Source organism: Atractosteus spatula, chromosome 4 (assembly GCF_055471065.1).
Source record: "Atractosteus spatula isolate fAtrSpa1 chromosome 4, fAtrSpa1.hap1, whole genome shotgun sequence".
In the NCBI taxonomy this organism is placed as follows: Eukaryota; Metazoa; Chordata; class Actinopteri; order Semionotiformes; family Lepisosteidae; genus Atractosteus; species Atractosteus spatula.
Window position 1 is genome coordinate 48,322,820 of NC_142709.1, and position 15,650 is coordinate 48,338,469.

General features: G+C 39.2%; 1 protein-coding gene across 2 annotated transcripts in view; it reads left to right on the forward strand.

Annotated features, from left to right (window-relative positions):
- epha3 (eph receptor A3) overlaps positions 1–15,650 on the forward strand; it is a 126,870-nt gene that overhangs the window by 21,159 nt on the left and 90,061 nt on the right. Inside the window, exon 3 of one of the 2 annotated variants that reach the window (XM_088914333.1) lies at positions 3,840–4,500. In XM_088914333.1, the coding sequence (XP_088770459.1) occupies positions 3,840–4,500 (661 nt within the window). Of the gene's footprint in view, positions 1–3,839; positions 4,501–15,650 lie in introns of those variants that run through there. The other variant, XM_088914332.1, reaches the window with a different exon arrangement.

Here is a 15,650-nt window from a genome sequence, read left to right on the forward strand (position 1 = left end):
ACAATGCTACCAAAATTAAAAGTAGAATCTGATGTCATTGTCCACGCTATATGAAATCTATTGTATTAGGACTGGAGCTGATGGATCTCCAGCTGTACAGAGCGAAAAGAAAAACATGTTATAAATGGGGATTAGCACTTAACAAGGCAAAATGTGGGTAAATGGGGACTGTACAATATGTTATGGTTTTCCTCTCATAAAAGCTGTGATGAAAAGCAGTTGACTGATACCGTGCAGTTGTTCACAATGACCCAGAGAAGAAATTTAAGCTTGCTAGGCACTTGTTGTCAAATATAGGATTTCCAGAGCCTTTGTGGGAATGCTTTGCAGCACAAGAACATTTGCCTGTAGGGTAAACAAACCCCATCTGTGTTCGTTTTGTCTCGTGTTTCTCTCTATGTATGATGTATGTCTTAATAGACCCAAATCCAATTAACTCGTTGGAAACAAATAAGACCAATTACCTTTCCAATTCATATCTCCTCTCGGATTTTTGAGATGTTATTTTAAAAAATCTGCTTGTTCCATGGTGTAATTTATTCCACTCTATTTCCATTTTTCACAAAATGTTATCATGAAAAACTTTGACAAGTAGGAAAAAATAAGCAGACATAGGCACTGTCCAGTTCACAAATAATACAGTACATGCAGCAGGCATTATACTACATGCATATTCTTTTCCATTGTTAGTCTTTATTTAATGTAAGCAAGAAATTTCATGGGCTAATTTTGAGAAACATGAACATTTTTCACTCTTTAAATGAATACTTTTAATCTTGGTTCTGATTTGAACCTTAAGCCACTTAGTACACAGTATGGTGCAAAATTCTCTTTAATTTTCTCAAAGACAGTCAAATGCACCTAGAGACTTTGACATGATGGTTTTATTCCTTTAAAGACTGTAAAACTTCAAAATTCACTACTTTTCTAAGCTGCCATCAAACTGACATAAATCCATAGTAACAGTCACCGACCAGAGGCCATTTGGCTCACAGAGATTGTTTAGTAGTCAGCTGCTAAATAGTCCAAACATCTCTTGAAAGAAATGAGGGGATTGGTTCCCACCACATGGGTAGATACATTGTTCCATACTCCTACAGCCATTTGTGTAAAGAAGTGCCTGAATATGTGGGGGGTGGGGGGAGGGCCTTGCTCAGGGGAGCAAGACAGATATATTTCTGTCTGTCTGTTTGCTGGGAGGGGATGGGTTTGCTGTATTTTACCTCTTCAGCTGTGCAGGGGCTCCCTCAGCATGAGTATCAGCACAAAGAGCCACAGGTGTCCTCCTTTCAGTTTGTCCCTCAGTGCTGCTGAGAGTCTGGGATGCCAGTGACATATGAATTTGTGTTCAAGCACCCTTTCAAGAACTTTCACTGAGTGTCATCTGCCTCAGTCATCCCATTCTCTTCACTGGCTACGTCATGTGCACATTCATCTGTCTGAGAGGTTGCATAATCACAATACCATGAATTCCAAACACTAGGCGAATGCACATCAGTGCCATTTGTCGGAAGTTTGTCTTATTTTTTCATTAAATAAATGAGTTTTTGATTTCTCAATTTGTAATAGGCTTTTCATCTGCATTTACAAATGTAGTAATTTGGTCTAATACTGTTTACTGAATGATGTGGCTTTATAATAATATGTAATTATTATTGTAGAAATATATAAATGAAAATACTCTTGACTGTAATACAAAATCTTATTCCACTGTAACATGAATCTGAAAAAGGATTATAATTTTATTATGTATCTTTCTGAAACACAAGCTTGCCTTGTAATTGTCTATTCAGTGCCAGGGAATCTATTAGCTGAAAGTATTTAACAGTTGGCCTGTCTCCACAGTGTATGGACATAAGACTCTGAGGAAGTGGGTGCAGGCTGTGCCAAATTTACCAACTGGCTATTTTCTCAATTCCATCACTAAGGCTTCTTGTAGCTTGGGGGGATTACTGCTGTAAAATGATATTTGAAAAAATATATGGTCATCCTCAGACATGGGTGGTTTAGTACAGAATATTTAGTTGCCGGTCTGAGAGGTCAAGTTTCCTGTAATCAGTTATAGAGATATCACCTTGTTGGCCAATTCTGTATACAGTTCACTCTGCATTAGAGCAAGCCCTTTCATCCTATTTTAGTGTCAGGAACTGGTACATGTTTTATTGCTGCCAGTGCTGAAATTATTTTCTAAATACACTATACACTACTATACTATGCTATGTCACACTATACTATACTCTATATGCTACACTATACACTACTATATAATAATCTGCTATTATATTTTGCTATACTTTGCTATGCTTATACCATGAACATATAAGCATAACTGTACCTTTCCTGAATATCAGGCTATTCTGTTTCAGATCTCAGTGTACTGATGGTGGGCCATGGATTTGGATACTTTGTAGCTGCTTCTGTCAGGCTGGTTTTCCTTTTGGATCACAGGGATCTCAGCGTTCAGTTCATATATTGTATAGTGCTTGCGTGAATTGTCCGCACATGTGGACCTGTGACTGTTCACTGATTATGGCAGCTCTTAATTATAGTGCTCTGCAGAAGTGCTGCAGGGTCTGAGCGTACCACACCCTTAAGTCACACATTTATTTAATGTGGTTCCAGTACAGGCAGTTGATGCTCATAGATGGCTTGCGAGAGCTGATGAAACACAAGGTGTTTTTGCTTGAGGGCTTTGCAAAACATCTGTGTTCTGCCACAGTGGTCTATGGATAATTTTCAAGCAGTCAAATATAAACAAATCAGCCCCACCACATCCTCTTCAATAAAGCATAAGAGACGCAGAGCAACATAGCGAGCTTGTACTTCACAGCCAAAGCTCACTGCAAGTGCCTCAATGAACATACTGTACAGTACAACACTGATATTAACAGCACTCTGCAGCCTCTGTCAGGAAGGAAGTCTATGTGCATTGCACCAATTCTAAAAAGTCCCAAATACTAACCATCTGTCTATTCTGTTCTGTCCCCCTCATCAGGGAGCTGTACTGTGGCCTTACGATTTTGTATGCAATAATAACTTGATAATGAGATTCAGACTGATTCTGTCTTGTCTTTGGCCAGGGCCTTACCAGTGTTGTTCGAAATGCATAGTGAATAAAGAGAACCACTAAAACCATTGCAAAATTGTGATTTCAACACATTTTATGTTGGTAGCTCCTGGAGAAAACATATTATCTATAAATATATGTTTTTGCAAATACTGTCCTTTCATGTCTCTATTTCTTAAAGACCAGACTTGGAACAGTGGTGATCGATTGCTTTCTTTTACAGTGGTCATTTCTGAGTGTTTCATTAACTGAAACACAGCAAAAAAAAGGGCCAATTACACAGTCTGGACACACACTTGTTATGTCTGGTAATTAGAAGCTCTCAACTACTTAAAACAGATTGCTTCTCACAGCTGACAGACTTTCATAAACTGCAGGGAAAGCTAAGGCCAACATTTTTTAATTCAAATTCATGGAAAGCACAGGCTCTCAATTCGTAGTCTCTTTTACTTTTCTGCAGAAACTTAAACAATGTTTCTACCATTTTGGCAAGAATTTGACATTGCTTTGTCAATAATATACTAAAAGGCAACACATTCTGGATGAAGAATAGTCCCACATGAAGCAAAACAAGAACATTGCTTCTTGGATGGACTCTGGTTCAAGTGCAAACAGAAGCAGATAATGACATGTAAAGTAATACTATATAAGACAGAGATAAATTGTTCTTTTTTGATTCATTTCAAGGCCATTCTTCACTCTGCACCACATTATCTGGCAGAAATGATTCAATGCATCTGTGGTAAATGCATATTTCATTTTATTTTCTCAGTGGGAAGAGATTAGTGGTGTGGATGAATACTACACACCTATCCGTACCTACCAGGTGTGCAACGTGATGGAGTACAGCCAGAACAACTGGCTGAGGACCAACTGGATCCCACGTAATTCTGCGCAGAAGATCTATGTGGAGCTCAAGTTCACCCTGCGGGATTGCAATAGCATCCCCCTGGTCCTGGGCACCTGCAAGGAGACTTTCAACCTCTACTACATGGAGACAGATGAGGACCAAGGCATCAAGTTCCGGGAGCACCAGTTCACCAAGATCGACACCATCGCGGCGGATGAGAGCTTCACGCAGATGGACCTGGGTGACCGCATCCTCAAGCTGAACACAGAGGTGCGGGAGGTGGGGCCCATCACCAAGAAGGGCTTCTACTTGGCCTTCCAGGATGTCGGGGCCTGTGTGGCCCTGGTTTCCGTGCGGGTCTACTTCAAAAAGTGCCCCTTCACAGTGAAGAACCTGGCCATGTTTCCCGACACCGTGCCCATGGATTCCCAGTCCCTGGTGGAGGTGCGTGGCTCCTGCGTTAACGATTCCAAGGAGGAAGAGTCACCCAGGATGTACTGCAGCACTGAGGGGGAGTGGCTGGTACCCATCGGCAAGTGTCTGTGTAACATCGGCTTCGAGGAGAGAGGAGTCTTGTGCCAAGGTAACTTTCTCTCCCTGACACTCATTCTCATTCATAATTGTTTGTCCCTGTGACTAAAGACATGCTGATTCTGATGGGGTGTTTAAGCTCTTGCTGGCTTTTCTAAGAAGCTGCACGTTTTTCATAATGTTTTCTACCTGTCTTTATCCAACAAGAATGGGCAAGTTAGAATTTGAGCGCGACAAAGGTGTTCAAACAATGCATTGTCGTGTTTAAGGGATGGCATTCTAGTAAAAAGGGCAAACCTGGAAAGATGGAGCGTATAAAAGGACTTTCAAGGGTTTGAATCCTACTTGGGATTGCAGTTGCTGTAAACTTGGCTAAGATGCTCTACTTGAGTTGCTCCAGGAAATCCGGGAGTATGCTCTGAATTGGTACCAATATTTTTATCTACAAAACAGGTAACTTAATCTCTATAAATTATAGATTAATAATAACTTTTTTTTTTCAATCAGAAAGTAAAAAAAAAACAAGGGGATTCTATGAATAACATTTGTGTGCCTGCCTCTTGATACATAAATTAAAACCTTGATCTGTGATGCATTACTTGTGGGATTTGATGGCCAAAGCCCAGGAATTTGAGGTATATCTCTTATCTCTGGTTTACAGATGATCTATAACAGGCAAAGAGCTCTTAAATCATATACTGTATCTTTTTTAGGTTTTAGATAGTAATACCCTTATTCTTAGTTGCTTACTCTCATGCTGTAGATCTAGAAGTCCATACAGATTTCCCAGGTCTGTGTATCTTCATATGAAATCTTTTTTTTTTACTCTTTGGGAAACCTGGGAAAGAACTCCACCAGCCTGAAAGTCATTCCGATCAGAATGGTTCACATCATAGCAAGTCAGTTCCTGAAAATGCAAATCGATGTTTTGGTGGCATGCAGATGCGTCATGACTAAAATTTGATGCTGCTGCCAAGGTCTTGTTCAAGTCGCAGTTTTACACGAGGTTATCTCAGGGACAGGCATGGCAAGGGACACGTGTACACCTCATTTCTGTCAGCTGTAGCCATGAAAGCTTTGCCCAGTAAAATATGAGCTCTCTGGTCACTAGCCGGGCTTAGCTGTGGTGCATTCCTTTCACAGAAAGCAGCTTGAATCAGTTAGGGCTCCGAAACGCTTTCATGTAGCACTTCATCAGTGCCCTGACAAGCTAATTTGGTATTTGGCACTCTGGCCAGTGGGGAAGTGGATACTTGCACTCTGTACCCAGTTGCAGCCAAGTGGCGTGTGTGGGCTGGGGTGAGGTTGGAAATGGGGAGCAGGGGTGGGGGTGCTGGTTAGTTTCTGGAGGAACGAATCTTAGGGAAGTTCCAGTCAGTTGCCGTCTGGCGGCCAAGGACAACTGGGAAGCCTGACCACAGCGTAGGGGTTTGGAGAGATTTTCTGAGTAAACATGATGGCTTTCACTGACATCCTGAACCTCCCTTAATGAAAAATAAAGTTTCCTTGGGCATGCATCTTAGTCTCAATCTGAAAGCATCCAGTATTTATTTCCCTGGGCTTTTGTTAATGGAGATTGCAGGGTTTTAAGTATTTCTGTCTTTTTAAAGGTAGAAAATATGCTTCTTCAGTGTTGCTTTGTCTTATTAATTTCACATACACCAGACAGGAATGTCTTACTAAATTACAAAGAAATCCAGCACTGAATGAATAAGAAATTAAGGTAAGCACTAAAGGAACCACTAGTTTAACTGAGGTAAATGGTGCCCTAGGAGCAATGTTTTTATTTGTGTCTTCTTTGCAATAAGTTTGTCCTTGTGTTTTGTAAAACTTACTAAGTCCTGCAAAATATTTTCTTTTTTAAAGTGTAAATTACAGCTAGTTTATTTGTAAGTTGTAAGAGGTTTCATATACCTCTGGAATATGATATGATACAGTATATATTATCATTGTCATATCACATTTACTGATGTGTTTTGAAACTGGTCAAGTCTGGATATACTGTATAGCTTTAACTTTCTGAATAAAAACCTGGATACTCTTAAAAAAACAGTTCTGCACCGTGAAAATAAATGGGATTGCAGCTGCCTCCCTAAGACACTTGCACTCTGCTGCTGTTATTATTCCAAAAGAGCAGGCTCCCAGGAGAAATCACAGCACTCATAAAGTGTTCAGCTCTGTTTGATTCTCTTCAGACATATTCAAAGAATGTAGAGAGGATTTATTTCTCCGTGTATTTAGTTGTATCATAAAATGTATTTGCTGCATGCCACAGTTTTCCATAGCTACTCTGTTATTGATGAGACAAATTATGTGTCACTCATTTTGAAGGATGAAACTTAAGAGCTGCTGGTGAAGTAAAGGTGTGGTCTGTATTGAGTAACTGTAGCACGGAGACACAGAGACTCTGTAGATCATCGATTTCAATTTAATACTTAATTTCATATAAAAATGCATGTGAATAGTTGACGAATGTGCAGTGCTGTTAATGAAAGTGTTATTGAGGAAGCTGGCATGGCATGTGCACTGTAACTGCGTTTATGCAGCTGTGAAAAAAGCTGGACAGAAACATAATGTCTCTAATGTATTTCAACAAGTTGTGCTTGAGATTGAACTGGAAAATTAAAAGATTTCCCAATACACAGATACCGGTTTGTAAATTCCAGGACGTACCGGTGTTTTAGTACCTATACTCTTCTGCTCTTCAATTGTATCATTTGACTTTATTTACAGTAAAAATCAATATTTATCAATATTTCGACTTTTGTCCCCTCTCATCTGAGCAGGAGCTTAACCGCGCTGTAACCATGAACGTTCTGCGCACGACAGGTTCTCGGATGCGCAACAGTTTGAAAAGCAGCAACTTCACTTAACCGCTGATCTTCTTATTAGCGTCGTGCATTTCGGGCGATTCGTTCTTTTTGATCAAAACGTGAAGTGACTGCAATACAGTAAAATAAATCAATTGTAAAACATGGGCAGGGGATGAAAATGACATTTTGGTGAGTATTTACAATGAAAACTTTATAATAATATTTTTTTTTCCCACAGTTGAAGGTTGAACCTTGACTTGTTGTTTTCAGAAGTACGAATTTAAATGTTGCCATAATTTTCTGTTCACCATTTATAATTTATTTTAGCTCAGCTTGGGTGATGGAGTGTTTCTTTAAATAAATAAATTTAATTTTGATGTCCATGTACAGGACTCAGGCAATATATTTACTTATCATTTGTGTATTGCTTCTTTTTATCCTATAAAAGACTGTGTGTGACAGACTTAGCACTCAAACTGTAAACTTTTTATAGATGATACATCTATTTACAGTACTTATTTCTCCTAAGACGTCTTTCCGTGTGGAAGAAGGAAAACTGTCAGTACTATCAATTATATGTTATTTTTCCCATTTAGTTTTCTAAAGGATGAACTTTTGTTTTAGTAACTATTTCTCTGAATATGATATTCAGTGGTATAGTGTTATTGGGTTTAAATCTGCTATCTGGGAATTTAAATATATATAACATGTTTTTCTACAAGCCCTGGACAAGGTAAATATAGGGTTCAGGCAACATTACGGCACTAATTGAATTTAAATAGTCAGTTCCTGTCAGCAATATAGGATGTGAAAGAAGATGTTATGCCAATGCAAATGAAATAAAAGTAGGTTACAAGTGAATCTAACTGTCCCATTTCGTTTTTTAAATACTCTTTGGGAATGCCCATGTTTAACAAGTTTACCACACTCCCATGCTCTCTGAACTGTTGCTTTCTGAACTGATGTTTGTGCATATCAGACACTGTAGTTTGTGCAATAATTTGAGTGACTGTTGGCCGTGTCTGTGCATAGCGACGGGAAAGTAATTGCCTTTTGTTTTATTTCTTGAATGTTTCACAAAGACATTCCCACTTTGCTTTAATTTTAGATACAAACGTGTACTTAACACATGCCTTGTGATCAGCCTGCATTCTTCACATAGGAAAACCTGCCCAGGCAAGAGAAGCTGGGCCCAGGGGTTTAGTCTGGGACAGGTTGGCTGTCGGTGGGGAGGCTGGGTCAATCTTTTCAAACCCTGAAACAATGAACAGGCTCTCTACCATTTATTTGCTCTAGGTGTGCCATTCCAGTCCAGTGTAGCCTTCCTCCCTCTCCCCTTTCCCTTTTATAAACTATTAAAAAGGAACACTGAATGCTTATTTGTGTAAGGGGCTTTGGTTTTATAGAGGAGCTCGGATAGACATCTCCACCAGTAGAGATACTATAATTGCCCACATGCAGCTTTGAAAAATGCCAATTCAATGGAGAGCAGATACTGTAGCTGTGTGCTAAGATCACCACCATGCCATATCTCCTGAATCTGCCTGCACTTGTGTGAATGTTTTGATGAATTTGACAATCTCCTATTAGTTCCAGAGCACAGCTAATGGAGGCTAATAAGAGCTTATATTACCAAAGAGTGGCAGCTGCAGCTCGGTACAGAATCCCTTCATACACAAGTGAAGGATGCAGTTGAAGAAAATGTGCTTTAAAGAGCTGCAGTGTTAAGGGGGTAGGCTTCTCTGAGAAGTTTTAATGATTGTTATAGAAGAGGTATTTTGAGGTTTTTATCTAACTCAATCTGAACATTCAGATACTGAATCTTATTTGTCATTTTTATTTGCACCAAAGTTCTATGAGAAATTTTCTCTGTAAGCAGGGAAGGAATTAGAAGAGAGAAGTGTTAAAGACAGGGTGTTTCATTATGCTATTGCTACAGTATGAGTGTTCCAGACATGAACAGCTTATGTGAAAATGAATACAGGCCTTGGTTAATAGAAATAGAGGAATGCTGCACTAAATGTGTTTTCTTTAGACGAGGTTTTATGCTTGCGGAGGGTTGTTTTATGTGTTGCAGAAGTTAAGTGCTTTGTCTTTCAAGATGAAAATTAAGTTGTGCATTGAATGTTGAACGGAATATGCCACTCAGAAACCCTTGCGACCTTTTCAAATATGCTCCTCAAAAGTAAAATTTACTTACATCTTGGATGGGCAAATACATTACAAAAAACTCACAGACGATTTTGAGACACCATTTGTGTATTGCAAAGCTTCATAGCAAAGACAGAGATGAACTTTCTTTTCATGGCTGGGATACGGATTGAGCAGTCCTAAATTTAGAACACCTTGATGCAAAGTTTGATTCTTTTTATTTTCATCTTAATTTCATCTTTGGTTGCCTTTGAGTAGGCTGGAACAGGTTGAACAGCTAATTTAGAATGCACATCAACATGGCTGTAAAATATTGGGGCCGCCCTTCTTTCATCAGAGAACATTGTTTAGAATGGAGTACTTTTCCTGTTGTTTTCTAAATTCTAAATAGTCTATTTTAACATGATGGGAAAAAATCTGATTTAAAATGCATGGAAGAGAAACAAAATGATCACAAAGGATGAACTTTCCTGGCTTGCGGGACTCAGGCACAGAGATTTCATTGTATCGTAGGAGCTCAGGAAGACTGACAGTCATGACAGTCATGTATCACAGAGAAATGTAAGACATGACTGTCTACTTTTAGAGGAACATATCTACCTTTGTTATAGAAAATTTGCCACATTCCAAGAAGGTGACAAACTCCAGCACTGCACATTATGTGTCATTGTCACATCGAAACTCCTGGAATCTTTGGCACAAATTCAAATGCTTTTCTCCTCAATTCAGCTCAGTGCAATTGCAAGCAAAAGATTTTCAGCAGTGTTTCAGGGCCAGAGAGGTAAGCTGGCTTTTGCTTGGTTGTCAACTGAAGAACAGGCAACTCAAACTGAGCACGGAGCACATGCAGAGACTTCAGATAAGCACTGTGAGGAAACAGTGTGCATGTGGGAGGAGTATCTCCAAAAGAGTTCATTGTTGGGTAATGAAGGAGGTCACAGCACATACTGTATAATTCAAATACTGAGCAGGCCAGAACCCTGAACAGGAGCTGAGAGTCTTGTCGCAAATGCTGTCAAAAACCTTTTCAGCACATGTTTTTGTGGAACCACTTTACAGGATGTTTATGACTTTGTACTGAGAAATTTCAAGCTTCCTTTACTTTGTGATTCTAATCCAGAATGGGAGGGGCACCCATTGGTTTTTATTCTTATTGAGTGGAGTCATTCTTTCAGTTGTGTCAATAAAGTAAATGGAAGGAGATTTCTTGTGCTTTTTTTTTCTACATCCACGTATAGTTATTTTTTTCTAATTGACTTTGTTGGGTGGAGTAATTATGTTTGTAAAAATCAGTACAATAATGAAAAAGTCTGAACATGCTGCATAAACACAGGATGCTGCTGGATGCAGGACATCACGTTTCTGGAATATAATAGAGGGAGCAGAATGTTGTTTTATGTTTAAGGGAGCCAAGTTCACCCTCATTAGTAAAGGAAGTGCTATGACTTGTTTTTAAAGTTGCCTTTATTTTCTGGGAAGATCATTTGCAGTTGGGCACTAAATCACAGTCTTTGCATGATGTAATGCTAATATTGGAAGCCAAGACTTAGTAGGCATTGAGGGTGAGCTCAACTCAGGGTGAGAAGACAAGGCTGTGGGGCACACAACCGATTTTGTTGTCCCTTTTCTGCTGAGGGGTTACGGTTTTCAATTTCTACCTTTGCAGGCATTGAAAAATGCAGACAACCGAATGTCAAGACTTGTTTGGTTTTTTTTTTGGGGGGGGTGGGGGGGGTTATGTAGTTAGAAAAACATGTCACTAGGTTGTTGAACCTGGGTGAAATAAAAAAATAGCAAGCAACTTCAGCTGGAATGTGTTCTGGTTGCCTGGCCGCCAAACGAAGAAGCGGAAAAACAGTTTTCACAGCTGCCTTTGTGTCACTTTGAGAGCCCAAATGGTTTCCATTCTTGTAGGATTTACCAGGACATATGATCCTGCTAGTCAGTATCCCCTGATTAGTAATCAGATCTTATTAATGCGATTGAAGAAAGTGCGGCCGAGTATTTTAACAAGCCACTCAAGGGTTTTGGAATTGAAAGTGCTGTAAAGAGGGCTAAATTTAATACAGGCTGACGGAAATTATTCTCAGTTTTCAGGGTCTTTTTATGAAGGATTGTTTTTGGCAAATTCTAGTTCTAAGCTTGGGACTCTGGTGGGGGCAGAAATCTAATTTCCCGCCCTATAGTTAAACCGTGGGTTTTTTAAAAACCTTTCTAGTCATATTGTCAAATTTGCGTACTGCACCCCGCTGATATGTGCAGCTCTGGTTAGTGCCTTTTAGAACAGGGCAGAGTTTATTTCTTCTGCAAAACCACTTCCTAACTTTAACCAAAAGATTATTTCATGGATCATGAACCTCTGGTGTGTATTTTTATTTTTGATGTTGTGAGTATTACCGTACATTATTAATAGCAATAGTAATTTGGTTGTGATGTGCAACTGTTATTCTATTTAATAGCATCTTTCATAGTCCCAAAAACATAATAGTAAGCATAATACTAAGATTAAATAGCAGCAATTTGTTTCTACCAATATCTTTTTGGGATGTCATAGCTCCCCAATAATGCACTGATATGATAGTAATAAAATGTTGTTCTTATTTTGTGTTTAGTTTAAAATTGGTGTATCATAGTAAAATAAAATCTAACCATTTGAGTCTATTTTTGTGCATGTTTGCTTTTAGAACTCAAGCAGCAGGGTACCTAATTAATGTCCTTGCAGTTGCAGGCTCCATGGATGCATCACTGAGGCTCATTTTACAGCAGAGTTCAGAAAGAGCAAGAAGGAGGCAGCTTTCGTTGTGATTAAAGAATAAAAAAAAATCTTCAGGAAGAAAAACAAAATAAAAACAGACCTCTTTATTCACATGCCTCCTAGGCTCGTCATTTTAAATGCAAATTCTGAGCTTGACGTAAGGACTAAAGAATTAAATAGATGCTAAAAATCCATACTATATCAAACAAAATTCAGGCCAATTCTGCTCTTGAAAATCGATTATTTTGTATAGACCATTGTGACTTTCATTTTTTTTAAGCAGGCTCTTTTCCTGCCTATAAAACAGCTTTAGTGCAGTGCCATGTTACTCTGGAGGACTGAATTGACTGGCCTCAACATCAAAGACTTCTCCTTTCTACTGCTCCATCAGCTGTATGCTGTACTTTTTATTGCACTTTCTGCTTTAACCTCTGTTCTCTTTTGTGCTCATATGTAATATGTAGACTGATACAGAAAACAACCTTTAAACAGCATGTCAGTGTGCTGCAGTGTGGAGCAGAAGTTAGAACTCTAAACTCTTAACTGGAAGGTTGTGGGTTTAAAGCCTACTTGGGAGATTACTGTTGACATTTATTTCAGAGTGCTTCAGTAAACTGCCCTGTCAAATAGACAGGCACAAATGTTTGGACATAAGTCTCAGCCAGTTTAATAACAATAATGACACTTATCTATCCAGTGAAAATATCAATATGTCATTCATTGGCTGTCTCTTGTGGTTGAGGTTAATTGTCTTTCATGAACTCTCTCTGCCAGGTTGAACAGGTGTTGTCTCGGCCATTTGCTGCATAATCCAGTTGCGGTGAGCTCTCTTCAACACTGTTGCTTTACTTCTTTATTCTGACATCTTTGCATCTGCAAATTCTTTCTCAGATATTCTTCCTTTCAAGAGCCATAATCTCTCAGGAGTTGATAAACAATTTTGCATTTCTTTGCTTTTACCATATCTGTGAAACACTTCTTCTGTCCTCCTTTGGTATGATTACCTTGGCTAAGCTTGGAGAAGAGAACCGTCTTTGGAAGCCCTACACAGCTGGGCTGAAATTATGACAATACAATAGACCATCAGTTTGATTCCAGTTTGATACAGTGCTGTTCAAGCATCCACGCTCTCAGAAGCCAAAGGCTGCAGTTGAAGATTTCAGGTGATGCTAGACTTATGTTAGAATATGAGACTTCTGTGAAATATATTCCCAGGCCTTTAGACGAAGGTGTATTGAACACACCTACAGTATATGTGACTTCTTCTACTGCGGAGGAACAGCTAGCAGTTTTTCACATGTATAGGGACAGATCACTTTCTTGATCCAATGGCGTGGAGGCCAAGGCAATTGCAGATCTCCTACTGCTGCAGCCTTCATCTGTCAGAAAAGCTGTTGAAATATTCAAATTGATGCATCTTCCTCCACCTGCCCTTTTGTGCTGTGTACAGAGAACGTAGCAGTGCTCACAGACCATCATGGTAACTGCAGCAGCTCCAGGACCTCCATATATCACACTATTGATGCTGCCCTTACTTTTCTCGTTGGCCAGATTCCACTGCAAAAACCCACACCAAAATGCAGAAACACTGTTAAACCCCAACTGCTTCTAAAACATTTTGTCTTCTGTGTTGTAGAACGGACCTTATTACTATACAGTACATCCATAACCCATTCTGTTTCCAGCGAAGAATTTCCATGCACTGAACACATCAAGGACCACCTGCAGAAGTGCATAAGAGATAAGCAAGTTTTTAATAAGCAGAACCCAGGTCAGTGGCCAATACAGGGATCAACAGAAAATATTCCATCCCGTACTCACTGGAGTCAAAGAATAAAAACTAAAGGCACAGCTAGAAAGAAATGAGCCCATCTCACTTTGTAGTCTGCAGCTGTTTGTGCTTAAAACATATTGCTTTTGGGCCTAATGTAAACAAGTGTGGAATGAGTCAGCCTTGTGCCGTGTCTGAACTTCAATGGAATAGGAATTCATTGTGTAAATACAGTATGTTAGAGTTCGTGTACGATCTGAAAATTTAAAATGATGTTTTTCAGAACTTTGCAACCTGCTTAAATCTGTGACAAAATGCTCTAGTGGAAGAGCTTTTGGATATTTTGTCTTTTCTTCTTTGAAGTTCAGAATGTGTCCCAAAGAAATGATGGCGAAAAATCTGGGATAACCAATCCATTATGTCAAAACTGGAGACCGAGGACTTACTGTGTCTGTAGTCTGATTTGTCTGACAGTCTCCCTGACTTAGTCAATGCAGGCAGTAGCAAAAAGTCTCAAAAATCAGTAGCTTTCATCTGAGAAACAATCTAGAAGTTTCTGTCCACTTAGCAAGCATCATATTAACTTGCTTTGCTGTCAAATAAATCAACCTGTCTCCAGCTTCAGCGTCCTAGCAGGAGAGTACTCCAGATTGGTAATTAGCTTTAATCAAGGACAGTGTTGGCTCACTAAGGGAATGCTGGCAAGGGAATATGAGACCTTTAACCTCTTGAAGCTTCCTTCACTTCCAATTCAATTCCAATTACACTTCATTTGTATTCTTCATGAACGTCATTGCAATTTGATAGGGGTGAGTGGCATGAGTTTAGATAGAGCTTGTATGATTCACAGCTAACGTCTAATTTGATCCTAACTGCTTGGCACAGTTGTAAAATATGATGAGCTTTTGGACGTACTTTTTTCAACACTAAGGATTTCACGTTTTTTGCTTATGAGCCATTCAAACCCATAAGCAAAAGCGTAAGGAATGGTTTATGCAGGCCTGGTTGTATATAACCTGGGGTTATATCCCAGATGGAAACTGTTATCATACTTCTGACTCATAACTTTTGCTTTTTCCATCCTCTATCAGTTTTCAGTGGGTGGGAAACCAGCTTCTAGTTTGAGTCCAGATGATTTTTTCTGCCAGGAAACTAAGGCCGCTGGATTCTGCACTGACCGGTTATGTTGCAGAAATTATTTTAGGATTTGCTTGCAAAGCCTTTATGTCCCAGACTCTCGGTCTAATCAGTTATGTCACTTCATCAAAAATGATTTAAGGTGTGTCTTTTGAGCCCCTTGGAAAAGTGGGCCAGTTTCACTTCTAGTGAAGAATTGCATTTTCAAAGTTCTGCAAAGTCGAAGAATAGTCCCAGGATATTCAAGACATTTAAGTTTGGGTAAATAAGACTTTCTTTCTATTGCTGTAAAGGCATAGTATGGACAAGCTAAGTTGTCTAAATGAATAAATGCTTTTGAGTGTCTTAAGAGACAAAATCATTGCAACTTTTTTCCACCCTTTGCTGGGCTTCCAGTCATGTCAGTACTGCAGAATATACCAAGCATGTTCCCAGGGAGATATTTGACTTTTAAAAAAAAATGCTCATCATCCCACACTATCAGTTATAAAAGCGATTAAATCAGAATGAAAACCCCAAAGCAATAAAGCTGTAGCAGCTCCAAATCTTCTGTAGGGATTCCTGTGGGGAAAGCA